Source organism: Syzygium oleosum, unplaced genomic scaffold (assembly GCF_021117445.2).
Source record: "Syzygium oleosum isolate NSW1041296 unplaced genomic scaffold, Sole_v2.1 Sole_v2.07, whole genome shotgun sequence".
Lineage (NCBI taxonomy): Eukaryota > Viridiplantae > Streptophyta > Magnoliopsida > Myrtales > Myrtaceae > Syzygium > Syzygium oleosum.
The window spans coordinates 11,656,744-11,670,598 of NW_026607491.1; the positions used below are offsets into that span (position 1 = coordinate 11,656,744).

The 13,855-nt window shown below is 42.0% G+C and overlaps 3 protein-coding genes and 1 long non-coding RNA gene across 4 annotated transcripts; 2 read left to right on the forward strand and 2 right to left on the reverse strand.

The window, feature by feature from the left end:
* Positions 1-4,170: 4,170 nt before the first annotated feature.
* On the reverse strand, positions 4,171-5,227 carry LOC115668141 (PRA1 family protein B3-like). The gene has a single exon (XM_030589643.2). It carries the CDS (start codon positions 5,077-5,079, stop codon positions 4,417-4,419), a length of 663 nt encoding a protein of 220 aa, XP_030445503.2. The 5' UTR covers positions 5,080-5,227; the 3' UTR covers positions 4,171-4,416.
* Positions 5,228-7,291: 2,064 nt separating this feature from the next.
* LOC115671261 (transcription elongation factor SPT5-like) lies at positions 7,292-8,321 on the forward strand. The gene is made up of 2 exons (XM_030592780.2): positions 7,292-7,560; positions 7,919-8,321. The coding sequence occupies exons 1-2, from the start codon at positions 7,292-7,294 to the stop codon at positions 8,319-8,321; spliced, it is 672 nt and encodes a 223-aa protein (XP_030448640.2).
* Positions 8,322-9,605: 1,284 nt separating this feature from the next.
* LOC130138666 (uncharacterized) lies at positions 9,606-10,487 on the reverse strand. The gene is made up of 2 exons (XR_008817005.1): positions 10,230-10,487; positions 9,606-10,160 (listed from the first exon to the last, which is right to left on the reverse strand). It is a non-coding gene; the product is annotated as an uncharacterized LOC130138666 (long non-coding RNA).
* Positions 10,488-12,030: 1,543 nt separating this feature from the next.
* On the forward strand, positions 12,031-13,854 carry LOC115676030 (uncharacterized). Its single transcript, XM_030598916.2, has 2 exons — positions 12,031-12,962; positions 13,064-13,854. The coding sequence occupies exons 1-2, from the start codon at positions 12,097-12,099 to the stop codon at positions 13,701-13,703; spliced, it is 1,506 nt and encodes a 501-aa protein (XP_030454776.1). The 5' UTR covers positions 12,031-12,096; the 3' UTR covers positions 13,704-13,854.
* Position 13,855: the final 1 nt, after the last annotated feature.

The following is a 13,855-nucleotide window of genomic DNA, read 5'->3' on the forward strand; positions in this document are numbered from 1 at the left end:
TGTCACAAAGAAATGCCAGAATAGAAAGACAAACGATTTGAGAGAAAGTTTTGCATGTTGAGTCGTCTGCTCATCGCTATTTTATTACTGTAAGTTACAGATATTTCATTTTCCTTGCACGTGTTGGTTATGGTGGGTGAGAAGTTCGTAGGGGAATGAGATATTGAGAATCCAGGACAAGGAGGACAGAATCGTTGTTGGAATTGAACTTCTTCAGGACATCGTATTCGTGAAATGCAGATGTTGGAAACTCTTGGTAGGGTAACGAACCAATCATGTTTCATTTTTCCACTTGTCGGCCAGAACAGAAGTAATATAACACGAAAGTTATTGACAACCATAGAGTCTGGGTACAACTTTCACCAATACAATCCAAAGGCTAGCTACTGCTGGTAACACGAGCCAGCTCTTAAACAAAATTCAGACCGAATTCGTAAACTTCTGTCTTCATAGGCTTGCCAATCCAATTTTTGCGCAGTTATTAGGCTGCGCGACATGCTGATACGTGCGCAGGAGCAGTTACTGCTCGAAATGATTCTTTTTGATTACGTGCCGGAATTGATCCGAGCATTTTAAGGCGTTTGTTAACGGCCCAAAATTCCATCCCTGGAATAGAAAAAAAACAGAAATGCGTTTGGTAACACCACAAAATTTCTTTTTATTAATAATATTTTTAAATATTTTAATATTTCTTTCTTTTTTTTCTTTTCTTTTTTTCTTTTTCTCCTTCTTGGCCATAGCCTGCTCTGCCGCCATGACTAGTAAAATATTTTTTATTAATAATATTTTTATTAAAAGTATTTTTTTTTTTTTGGCCATGGCACAGTCGCCGGCCATGACCGGTAAAATATTTTTTTTATTAATAATATTTTTATTTTTTTTGGCCATGGCCGGTAAAATATTTTTTTTATTAATAATATTTTTTATTAAAAAATATACATTTTTATTTTTTTGGGCCATGGCCTGGTCGCCGGCCATGGCCGGTAAAATAATTTTTTTTATTAAAAATATATATTTTTATTTTTTTTTGCCATGGCCTGGTCGCCGGCCATGGCTGGTAAAATATTTTTTTTATTAAAATATTTTTATTAAAAATATATTTTTTTCTTTTTTTTTGCCATGGCCTGATCGCCGGCCATGGCCTATAAAATATTTTTTTTATAATAATTTTTTTATTAAAATTTTTTTATTAAAAATATACATTTTTATTTTTTTTTGCCATGACCTGATCACTGGCCATGGCCGATAAAATATTTTTTTATTAAAATTTTTTTATTAAAAAATATATATATATATATTTTTTGCCATGGCCTGTAAAATATTTTTTTTATTAATAATTTTTTTATTAAAATTTTTTTATTAAAAATATACATTTTTATTTTTTTTTGCCATGACCTGATCGCTGGCCATGACCGGTAAAATATTTTTTTTATTAATAATATTTTTTATTAAAATATTTTTATTAAAAATATATATTTTTTCTTTTTTTGACATGATTTGGTCACCGGCCATGGCAGGTAAAATATTTTTTTATTAAAATATTTTTATTAAAAATATATTTTTTTCTTTTTTATGGCCATGGCCTGGTCGCCGGCCATGGCCGGTAAAATATTTTTTATTAATAATATTTTTTATTAAAATTTTTTATTCTTGTCAGATCCGGCGAGGGCAGTCCTCGGGCCGGATATTGGAAGCTAAATTAAAAACCAAGAAAAGGAAAAAGAAAAAAAAATTGATTCTCAAAATTGTTCCCAGAATCAAGAAGCTACTTTTTTTTTATTCTTGATTCTGCTCCAAAACTGATTCTGGGAACAATTTTTGACAAAATTGTGCCCAGAATCAAAAAATTAAACAAACGCATTTCTGTTCCCAAACTGATTCTGAAAACAAAATAACAGAATCAAACACTGTTTGGCAAGTTGTCATGCGCAGCCTTAGCTTCTCCTCCCTAATTCCGGCTTCAGATTCGCCTCTCATTCAATGTACTGAAATCAATTGGAAGTCCATCCAAGTGAATCTTTTTTAAGGTTAAATTTCCCGGATAGGTGCAGGGCCATGGTAAAGCCATGGTCAGAAGCAACTGCAGCATACATTCTTCTTTAATGTAGTTGATATAAATTATGACAATACAGTACGAGTAAATGTTTTCCTAGCAGATAGCACGCAACAGTCGACAAAATATTTGGTCGTACTTGAGAAGAATAAACAGTACATCGGAGTTCTAAGACTATGGCAAATCCAGAACTCAGTACCAATTTGCTATTGTCTCTTGTAAAGAAATTGCAAAAACGATCATCATGTCCCAGTGCCATTAGTGAGGCAACAGCTTTTGGAGTCTCTACGATATATTCGGTGAATTAGTGTGCATGAACCACAAAATGCTCACAAAGCAGGAGAGGAGACATGATTTGCAAGAGACAATATTTTCACACCCCTCAATGCAACAGATATGACCTGAAATTCGACAATTTTAACAATATCCTCCAGCAAACACAAGATTGATCTGCACATCCTCTCCTACTGAACCCAACCACAAATGATGCCGGACAAAGTCCCATTTCATGTCAACCTTCAGCTTCAATTAAAGTTGAAAGAATTAAAATAGGTATGAGCTATAAACCATTACAACAAAGGACGTGATTCTGCAGGAAATAGCTCAACAAAACATATGCATCTAAGACTTCCTAAATCTCCACGACTTTAGCATTGTGATCCGAAAACGTAAAGAACTTCAGCAGGATCTTCCATTTTGTTGGCAAGCACATTGAGAGCCTCTTGAAAATGGTAGTAGGGTAGTAATTCTGTTTCCCAGACAGGTCCTGATCTACTAAAACAAATGAACTATATGACACGAAGATGGTCTTACTAACTAGAAGCATAAACTCACTGAACCAGCACCAAATGTTGACTCCTTGTTGGCTAAACAATAGTACAACTGATTATGGCAGAATCCACATCCAAATGCACATTAGATCATACATCCTTTACGGAGGCAGCCAGCAGGATATAGTTACATTACTCATATATATACAATGCAATTTTAGAATATTGTTGAGACACATGTTTGCTGAAACATGACTCCACCCACTTCCTATATTCATTCTGTCAAAATTATTGGAGAATTCTTTGAAGTGAATGCTTTGTGATAAACCTAGCTCATCATTAACCACACGCTTCCTAAATTGAGCATGAATGACTAAACAAACACCCCCCCCCCCCCACACCGGGCAGAGCATAACAAACCCTTTCTTCCCAAAGCTCAACTCAACCTCCAAAATCCAATTCAATCTCAACGCCACCCTAACCATAGTGCTATATATGTCAATAACCTGAGATTATCATAATTTACCTTGAAACAATTCTAAAAGCCAAATGAATTGATGCCGGAACTGCATTAACACTAAGTTGGCAGGACTGACACATTAAGTACCGGTAATTCCAGAGCCATCTGAATTCTTAATCTTCATACATGTTCCTTACAATTTTGATAGATCACCAAGAACGTACATATATATGCATGGGCACTCCAGTGCCCAATATTTGTCATTCACTTGAGGTCTAATGGAGAGAAGACCAACAAAGAACCCTATGACTATTGTTAGCACCCTGCAAACATTTTGGGCCAACAAGAAATAAGCAAGTATATGCTAATAGACCTAACTAGGCCTTCACTGAAGCAAACTCCAGTTCACAAAACATCTTCCAAAATAATCAGGTATATCTTGCAGTGTTGGCAGCTCCCTTCATCCTCGTTATTCTTGGAAAGGACAATATGATCCAAATCTTCCATTGTAACCACGAATACAGAAAATCTATCAAAACTCAAACCGCAAAAAGAACTACATGTGCAGTCCTGGATAAAAAGAGTCAAATTGGGCAGCTCACCATATCTTATAGGTACCTAATATCCAATTTAAATTAGTCTCTGATTAGAGGAACTTCCAAAACTCATCAAACTATACAGAAAGCTTCAGAGCTCATCACAAGTATTTTGCTCCCACAGTTCTCTTCACTCATCAACCTAAAATAATCATTCGTCTAGATCGAATTTCAACATCCAAGCCGATTCCCAACTGTTGCACAATAAGCGAGTCCAAGTAGAAATGCACCATAAACAAATCGAATTCCAAATATTGGAAGACAGAATAACAGATCAAGAAACTCAAGGTATCAGGATTAAAGAATTCATTTTCGAAAAGAAATCAAGATCTCACATTTAGAAGAATTCATAGATCTAACTTCATCAAAGAAAAGTCACAAGATCTTACACCGAATTCTGACGCAAGAATCAAACCGACCTAAACCAAAACAAGTCCAAAACCCTAACAACAAATGAATCATCACTTTACCATACTAAAAGGATAGGGAGATCAAATTAACCTGACCAACCCCATAGATCGATTATACAACCCAGCTCTACACCCGTGCGGCAACTGCCGGTGCAGCCGCTGCGGCAGCGGACGAGGCGGCACCGCTGAGGAACGACAGCAATCCGGCATTTGCAGGCTGCTCATCGTCCAAGAACAGATCCTCAGGAACCCTGAACGCACCGTGCGCGCACACGATAGCGACTCCAATCATCAACGCGGAGATCAACAGCGAACCAACGGTGGTCAAGAACACCACGACGATGGTCAGGAGGACGAGAATCCCCAGCACCTCGCGGTCGGAGAACGTGCGGCCGTAGACGACCAGCGGCTGATCGGACGATCGGAACAGGTAGAGGAAGATCCACGCGGCGAGGAGGGAGAGCAGCACGAGGAGGGAGAACGGGTGAGTGACGAGCGAGAGGGCGAGCACGACGGCGAGGAGGGCGATGTAGTTGACCTTGAAGTAGGAGGCGTTCTTGCGGATCCGGGAGGCGGCCTCGGTGAGGTTGTCGGGCCGGGCCATGGCGGACCGGTCGAGGAGCTCGGACCAGGGGCGGCGCTGGGAGAGGCCCTGCCGGAGGGAGGAGGAGAGGCGGGAGACGAACGCGCGGAGGGCGTGCGTGGCGATGGCCGGCTGGGGCTGAGCCCCCGCCCCCGCCCCCGCGGCGGCGGATTGGGAGGAGATCGGGAGGGTCGGGGCTGAGGCCATCGCGGCGCGTGGCGGGGCGTCGGCGGCGACGGCCGCGCGCGGAGGGGGAGGAGTTGCGACGGCGATGGACGGAGATCTTCTGGGAAGCGCGCAAGCAGAGACACAGAGAGAGAGGAAGGGAGATCTGATGATAGCGAGAAGCTAAAAGGCCTGTGTTGCGACGTCGTATGGGCGACTCAATGTAAGCGAATGCCACCGACGCGGCGACGCCGACGGGGTTCCCAATAATTTCATGGTGGGCGTTTTGCAATTATTTTCTGGCCTTAAATGATATTTAATCGGAAAAATCACTTAAAATGTTGGACTCATTGGGTGTTAATGGGTCGGGTCGGGTCGGATTTTCATAATACCCGATCCAACCCAAAAATATTGAACATGTGTGATTGGCTCGACCCGAGACAAGACCCGAACAAGATATAGCCACACGATCTGACCGGGTCAAGTCGGGTCGGATCTCAAACAAAACATTAAAAGCCATAGAATCACGTCAACTCCTCATGACTCAAGTCTCCTTATAGATGTTTGGACGCATCTCGCAACTTCAATGACAAGGATTAATTTGCATCCAGTGAACCAAGACATTAGTACAAGATGCATCTTGCAACTTCTGCATTTAGCATATGTTTCCACAAGAGCATTTTCGACAAATGGGTCAAAATTCAAACTGCACTTTGTAACCTGGCTATGGAACTGTTGACCATGTTGGAGACTTGCTAGATTCAGTGAAACCGGTGAAATCCAAGCGTACCAAGTCCCTTGCCAAATTCAGTGAATAGAAATTTTCCATAACAAAGACAGGCGATAAAGACTTATAAAGAAAAAAAGTATTAAATGTAGATGGAGACGAATCGTTCCGTAAGAGAGAGAGCGTATCGCAAATTAAAACTTAGGGTTTCAAGTCAGTTTTGGTAAAGTAACGTGTTTCGGTTCGATTCGTGTTCTGACCCAAACCGAACTGAAACATATCACAATACCCATTTTATTACTGTGTACCCGAACATAATAAGAACCGAACCAAAAATACCTTAAAATTTTGGGCCGGTTGGGGTCGGTTCGTGTTTCAATTTGGGTATAGTGTTTGGTCTTGACACCCCTATTGGACTACAATGTCACTGTTACGAGTCCATGACTGCGTTTAGGAATGAGTTTCAAATGGCTGAGGCTGCATTTGGTTGTCCAAGAATTTTATCGTATCCTATCGACTGTTTGGTGAACCGTGGATCTAAAGTTGGATATTTTTATATCTTATCATATCCATTATTTGGTAAAAACTAGATATCAATATAAAGACAACATGAACATGAATCCAACCAATTTAAGTCACAGACAGCATGTTAAAAACATACACAACATTCATAGCCAAGAATCCAGCATATGCTGAACTTATACAGCACTCATAGCCAAGAAACTAACATATTTTTGAACAGGTACAGCAAGAACAGCAATGAATCTAGTAAATTTGAGCCATGAACAGTAAGAATCACGTTCCGCGAGCCTACAATGTGGCAGGTGTACAAATTCAACAAATAGCACATCCTGAAATGAATATTTTGCAAGCTAATAGCGATAACCGAAATAAACCACCATGTACTTGCATGTACATCACGAGCATGATACAAACGATACTCGAACATGTCCATCGCATGTGAAATAGATTCTCGATCCGAATCAGAGCAGTAGTTATTATGCGAAAGAAAAGCTACGACTCCACAGATGAACAATTTGCAATTATAATAGATTTCTCTACATCAACACCTAAACAATTGTGACATGTGCTATTTGAACACCTCAAGCTCAAAAATAAATCCAGAGGCTTTCGGTTACACAATTCAGTTACATAACCAAACTAGTATCCAAGTCACAGAGAACAAAGTAAACCGAAGCACCGAGGAAAAGAGAACTCTCATCGACATTTCATCGAATAGGTTATATGACTTATCTCAAATTCAGATGTGCAACTTGACTCTATCTAGATCAGTACCCAACGTTTGCAATCGAAGCAGTAAACTCACACACAGCAATATCACTGAGTGACACCTAACTCATTCAGAGCCTGTATGTTGTTTGAATGTTTCCCTTTGGATTGCTTCAATCAATACCCAACTTCCCTCGTCGTCAATCTAATCCAATCCTTCGCTGGCCATGGCGTGTCGCGGGAGACGGAGGAAGACTATGAGAACAGGAAAGAAAGTCCCGGAAGACGACATGGAAGATGAAGAAGAGGAGGAAGACCACGGCAAAACTGGCGGTGGGAAGAACGCGGGGGAGATCGAACTTCATAGACCACGTTGTGGATGAGAACGCGGAGGAGGAAGAGGAAGACGACGAGGAGGACAAGGATTTCAGCGACGGCGACAGGAAGAGGCAACGTGCGAAGAGGAGATTGAGGTCGGAGTTCTTCGATCTAGAGGCTCAGGTTGACAACGACGAGCAAGAGGACGAGGATGAGGATGAGGATGCGGACGATGCTGAGGTTGATATGTGAAAGCGCGTTTCTTGGATAAGAGAAATTCTATCTGGCCTATCCCACTCCTCTCTAGAATTTTTTTATCCAAGCTATATTTCTCTTTATTTGGGAAAATTTCAAATAAGGCCCCAAAGTGAATGAGTTTTCTCAAAAGAGGACCCAAAGTGAACGTTGTCTCAAATAAGGGTCTGAAGTGATTATTGAGTTTGAATAGGAGTGCGAAGTGATCATTTGATCTCAAACGGAGTCGACTCGCAGGTCGGCGAGCATGTGCTATTCCGTGGCACGAGCAAGGGTATTTTTGTCCAAAGCCATTTCTTTTTTTTTTTTGTTTCTTTTTCTTTTCCTTTTTTTACTGTTCATCTTCTTCAGGGAGCAAGATTGTGAGCATCATCCTCGTCATGGTCATGGTCAGGTCATCAATGGCGGCCACACGACCCATCCTGTCCATGTGGTCTCCCTCACCTCAAGACTTACGGCATGCTTAGGCGGACGGCGACAGCGAGGGTTGCCTTCGCCACCGACGCCCCGGCAACAACAAGAAATCACCGTACAGAGCAGAAGATTGAAGGGAGGGTCGCCGGCTCGCGGCGAGGAAGCCCTAAAGTCATCTATGTGTGGGAGCTCATGGAAGGCCTCGACGCCGGCGAACCAAAATGGGAAGACTTCGAGCCCGAGGCCGCGGGGACTGCTCCGAGGTCTCGCGAGCATCGACGCGAAGACTCCACTAAAGTTCATGAACCAGATTGGTTCTCCGAGGAAGGCAAACACTTAACGGAGGCAAGGAAAACAATGGGAACGCAGAAAATGGGTCGAATCAGGTACGGGGAGATCCGATGTCATCCCGATTCGTAAACAATCCACGCCTGAATCGCCTTCCCACTCTTCAGATTCAGATCTAGAACTTGAAGTTCTGACGGCGTCGAGCTCGATAGAGAGGAGGTAGTTGAAGAACTGACGTTGCTGGCGTTGAGGAGGCCCAGATATTGATTGGGCAGGGCTCAGAGGTCCATGGTAGCAAAGACGGCGAAGGTGAGGCCATGGCCGTTGAGATTCGAGTGCTCGGTGACTGCAATGAAGACGAAGGAGGAGACGTCGCCACCCTTTGAGTTTTTGAACTGGAACGGGAGTAGTAGAAAGCGTGGCCCATCAGGCGACTCGCCTCGTTGGTGAGCTTGAGGACGCCATTGTTGTTGAAGAAGAAGATGGAGGTGAACTCAAGAGCTGCAACTTTCCTCCAAGCGCAAGCATGAAGAAGATGAACAGTGAACAGATAAAAAAAGAAATATCTTTGGACGATTATGCCCCTAGTTGTGTCGCCGGAAGATTTGAGGTCCTTATTTGAGACTAAATGATCACCTCGGACCCTTATTTGAGACAACGTTAACTTCAGGTCCTCTTTTGAGAAAACTCATCCACTTTGGGGCCTTATTTGAAATTTTCCCTCTTTATTTTGTCCTAAATAGCTACCAAAATCCTATCCTGACTTTTATTATTTGGATGACCAAACGCATCTTTAGATTGGCAATATTTATGTTCTTGACAACAATTTCTTTTTCAGAATTAGTTTTTTACATTTTAATTCCCCGGATGAGTTTTTGATTAGATGAACGCGTTTGATAATTGCACAAAAATTTTTTTTTTTTGGTAAGGAAATAATTGCACAAAATTTATATTATCAGAATAGAGAAAAATAGAAAAGCGCTTGGTACGACCCTAAAATTTTTTCTTGCGATAGAATAGAGGAGGAAGAAGAAGGGAGGAAAAAAAAATTAGAAAAATTTCAAAAAATTATTAAAAATCCACATCATAAAAATATTTTAGGGTCGTACCAAGCGCTTTTCTATTTTTCTCTATTCTGATAATATAAATTTTGTGCAATTATCAAACGCGTTCATCTAATCAAAAACTCATCCGGGGAATTAAAATGTAAAAAACTAATTCTGAAAAAGAAATTGTTGTCAAGAACATAAATATTGCCAATCTAAAGATGCGTTTGGTCATCCAAATAATAAAAGTCAGGATAGGATTTTGGTAGCTATTTAGGACAAAATAAAGAGGGAAAATTTCAAATAAGGCCCCAAAGTGGATGAGTTTTCTCAAAAGAGGACCTGAAGTTAACGTTGTCTCAAATAAGGGTCCGAGGTGATCATTTAGTCTCAAATAAGGACCTCAAATCTTCCGGCGACACAACTAGGGGCATAATCGTCCAAAGATATTTCTTTTTTTATCTGTTCACTGTTCATCTTCTTCATGCTTGCGCTTGGAGGAAAGTTGCAGCTCTTGAGTTCACCTCCATCTTCTTCTTCAACAACAATGGCGTCCTCAAGCTCACCAACGAGGCGAGTCGCCTGATGGGCCACGCTTTCTACTACTCCCGTTCCAGTTCAAAAACTCAAAGGGTGGCGACGTCTCCTCCTTCGTCTTCATTGCAGTCACCGAGCACTCGAATCTCAACGGCCATGGCCTCACCTTCGCCGTCTTTGCTACCATGGACCTCTGAGCCCTGCCCAACCAATATCTGGGCCTCCTCAACGCCAGCAACGTCAGTTCTTCAACTACCTCCTCGCTATCGAGCTCGACGCCGTCAGAACTTCAAGTTCTAGATCTGAATCTAAAGAGTGGGAAGGCAATTCAGGCGTGGATTGTTTACGAATCGGGATGACATCGGATCTCCCCGTACCTGATTCGACCCATTTTCTGCGTTCCCCTTGTTTTCCTTGCCTCCGTTAAGTGTTTGCCTTCCTCGGAGAACCAATCTGGTTCATGAACTTTAGTGGAGTCTTCGCGTCGATGCTCGCGAGACCTCGGAGCAGTCCCCGCGGCCTCGGGCTCGAAGTCTTCCCATTTTGGTTCGCCGGCGTCGAGGCCTTCCATGAGCTCCCACACATAGATGACTTTAGGGCTTCCTCGCCGCGAGCCGGCGACCCTCCCTTCAATCTTCTGCGCTGTACGGTGATTTCTTGTTGTTGCCGGGGCGTCGGTGGCGAAGGCAACCCTCGCTCGTCGCTGTCCAGCCTAAGCATGCCGTAAGTGCTGGAGGTGAGGGAGACCACATGGACAGGATGGGTCGTGTGGCCGCCATTGATGACCTGACCATGACCATGACGAGGATGATGCTCACAATCTTGCTCCCTGAAGAAGATGAACAGTAAAAAAAGGAAAAGAAAAAGAAACAAAAAAAAAAGAAATGGCTTTGGACAAAAATACCCTTGCTCGTGCCACCGGAATAAGCACATGCTCGCCGACCGGCGAGTCAGACCCCTGTTTGAGATCAAATGATCACTTCAGACCCCTATTTGAAACTCAATAATCACTTCAGACCCTTATTTGAGACAACGTTCACTTTGGGTCCTCTTTTGAGAAAACTCATTCACTTTGGGGCCTTATTTGAAATTTTCCCATCAAATAATGATAAAAATTAGCAGCTTAAAACCCCACGTTTTGTTTATGGTCCATTAGCTGATAAAGCAGGGAATCAATCAAATCATCCCTCTCATCCTCTCTGTGTCACCCTTATCCAATCGATTTCCTCCTTAAATGGAAGGCAAAAGTACAAAAAAAGTCTTAAATTTTTTACATTGATGTTAATTGAGTTTTAAATTTTTTATCTTTGTACCAATTCAGTCTTTTCAGCTAATTTTGACCGGATTTTACTGACGTAGACACCGACCGGTGCTGACGTGGATAATTTTATTAATATTTTAATATTTTTTTTGAATTTTTTTCTTTTTTTTTTCTCTTCTCCCTCTTTACTCCAGCTGGTTGCCGATCCGAAAAATATTAATAAAAATTATCCGCGTCAACGCCGGCCGTGTCACGTCAGCCAGTTGACTTCCACGTCAGCAAAATCCGATCAAAATTAGTAGAAAAGATTAAATTGGCACTGTATAAAAAGGTTTAGGACTTTTTTAACACTTTTCTCATCAAAATCCGGTCCATGACTTTGTTAATCGGTCATAGACGCTAAGGATAAAAGTATAGTGCCTATTGGGAGTTTCCCGCGAGACGAACCCCAAGTTAGGCAGAAAAAAAGAAGAGGGAATACGATGCCCTTTGACAAAAATGCTAAAAGAGTCCAAAAGAAATCCAAGGAACTTATTTAATAGAGGATGCATTAAATTAGAATAATTCATTGTTTTGTGCTAATCATAATCTATAAAACCACATAAGTTTCAAATAAATCCGGATTCCTCTTAAATTTATAAGATTTTTTTTTGGTCTTATCATATTCTAACTTTCAACTTACTTTCAGATTTTTGTTCTGTCTCTTTGTAGAGCGTGGAAGCCGAACCTAATACTTAAAACTAAACATCCCCACCCCTAACCCCCAAATTTATAAGGTTGCTAATTAAATTTGTGCAAATTTTCTTCGTTCCCCCTTTTTTTTAATCCCTTAATAATTTAATAAGAGTAATTATAGCATATATCACCTGTATTTTGACATTTTACAACTCCTAAAACAGCACAGCACTCTCTCTATATATCCAATATGATCATCGACACACAAGACTCACCCACGCAAAAACACGAAGTTCTTTTCTTCATCAATGGCTTCTTGCAGCTTCCCAGAAGTACATGCTTGGATTCAAAGCCTTCCTCCACTGTCTCAATGGAGGACGAAATCGCTGTCCTTGTGCCTGTGTTCTTCTTCTTCTTCCTCTCAACCCCAACCATCCCTCAGTCTCTCCATTTCCAGAAACCCCGATTCGCCCGCCGTCACCTTCTCTATCGCTTTCGAGTTCAACCTCCACATATCTCTGTGGACCTCGAGGCTGTATAGAATCAACCCTAGCTCTCCCAGATTGCTTGATGAGGAGGCCATGTTCGGTCTCCTCTGCAACTTCATCGAAGATGTTCTCCGCTACGGCTCGTACAAGAACGGTTCTTCTACGTCCTCGCCGAAGATCCCGAAACCCTATTCGTATTCCTACTTCAGCGACATCTTTAACCTGGCCTTCCTCACTCTCTCGCTCTTGATTTGCATCTATGAGGCGCCTGCGAATCTCCGCTCCTCATGTCTCGACAGTCTCAAGGGTCACTTGATCAACTGTCGATCGCGAAACGAGTCGAAACTGCTCATGAATTTCATTGGACCGAACCTAGAGGAGCAGTGGATGCGATCCGTGAACCTAGCGATCACCAACTGGATTCTAGAGCGTCAATCTATGAACCACATGATCAAAGCACCGTCCCCGCTTTTCTCCTATGTGCTTTCGGCTTTCGGGATGTGGAAAGTTCATCTTTATTGTCCGATCATCGCGATGGACGTGGTGAATACGAGCAATCCCTCAATCGATGAACGGCTTGCTTTCTCTCTGAACTATAACCAGCTTGAAGGAGTAATCCAGTTCAATTACAAACTGACGATCCGAGAGAATTGGGTTGATGTGTTCGTGGACACGGATAACATAAGGTATTACTTCAGTAACACTCTTTGATGATCATGTAGTGATTTCTTACACGCAGTTTTGATTCTATAGAAGAGTGATAATTATGCTCATGTGCTTTCTTTAGGTTTGACATCGTTCGACTTGTATCCGAAACTCTCATGAATGAACAAGGGGTAGGAGCATCTGAAAAGCACTTCCCTTCAAGAATATCGCTGCAACTAACACCGGCTGTTCAGAACAACATCCTGAGTGTTTCGGTGGGCAAGTCTTCGGAGAACCCAACAAGAGAGATCAGCTCGGAGAAAGCCATAGAAGCGGGATTTGAACCACCAAACTCTTACTTGGGTCTCAAGATTTCGGCCGGAGAGACCATAACCACGAGCTTAAAGCCATGGAAGTTTGAGGAATCTGTCCTGGGCTACAGTGCAAACTTGAATTGGTTTCTCCATGACCCAATTGATGGAAGAGAGGTCTCCTCTTCTAAGCCCTCGAGACTTGCTTTGCTCAATCCAAAGGCTTGGTTCAAAGACCGATACTCGAGCGCGTATCGGCCGTTCACTCGACAAGGAGGAGTTGTTTTTGCCGGCGACGAGTACGGCGAGGGCGTGAAGTGGAAGCTATGCAAAAGCGCCATGGGAAAGACAATGGAGTGGGAGATAAGAGGCTGGATTTGGTTAAGTTATTGGCCAAATAAGCATAGGACATCCTATAGTGAGACTAGGAGGTTGGAATTTAGGGAGACCCTACACCTTACGATTGCTTAGCCAATTTGTAATAGCACGAGAATAATTTATGGCAGAACTTTTTTGGCTTTTTTCGTTATATAATAGAAAATGCGCTCACAATATGCCCTTTTTCCACCTCGGCTGAAATTGCTGTAAATAAAAGGAATTATATCAAAAGTGTTTTTACTAAT

Bases quoted from the DNA above. Each gene is read 5' to 3' on its own strand.
- LOC115668141 (XM_030589643.2), bottom strand. From the start codon at position 5,079: ATGGCCTCAGCCCCGACCCTCCCGATCTCCTCCCAATCCGCCGCCGCG.
- LOC115671261 (XM_030592780.2), top strand. From the start codon at position 7,292: ATGAAGAAGAGGAGGAAGACCACGGCAAAACTGGCGGTGGGAAGAACG. The intron at 7,561-7,918 runs GTGAAAGCGCGT...CATCTTCTTCAG, and splicing joins GACGATGCTGAGGTTGATAT to GGAGCAAGATTGTGAGCATC.
- LOC115676030 (XM_030598916.2), top strand. From the start codon at position 12,097: ATGGCTTCTTGCAGCTTCCCAGAAGTACATGCTTGGATTCAAAGCCTT. The intron at 12,963-13,063 runs GTATTACTTCAG...TGCTTTCTTTAG, and splicing joins GTGGACACGGATAACATAAG to GTTTGACATCGTTCGACTTG.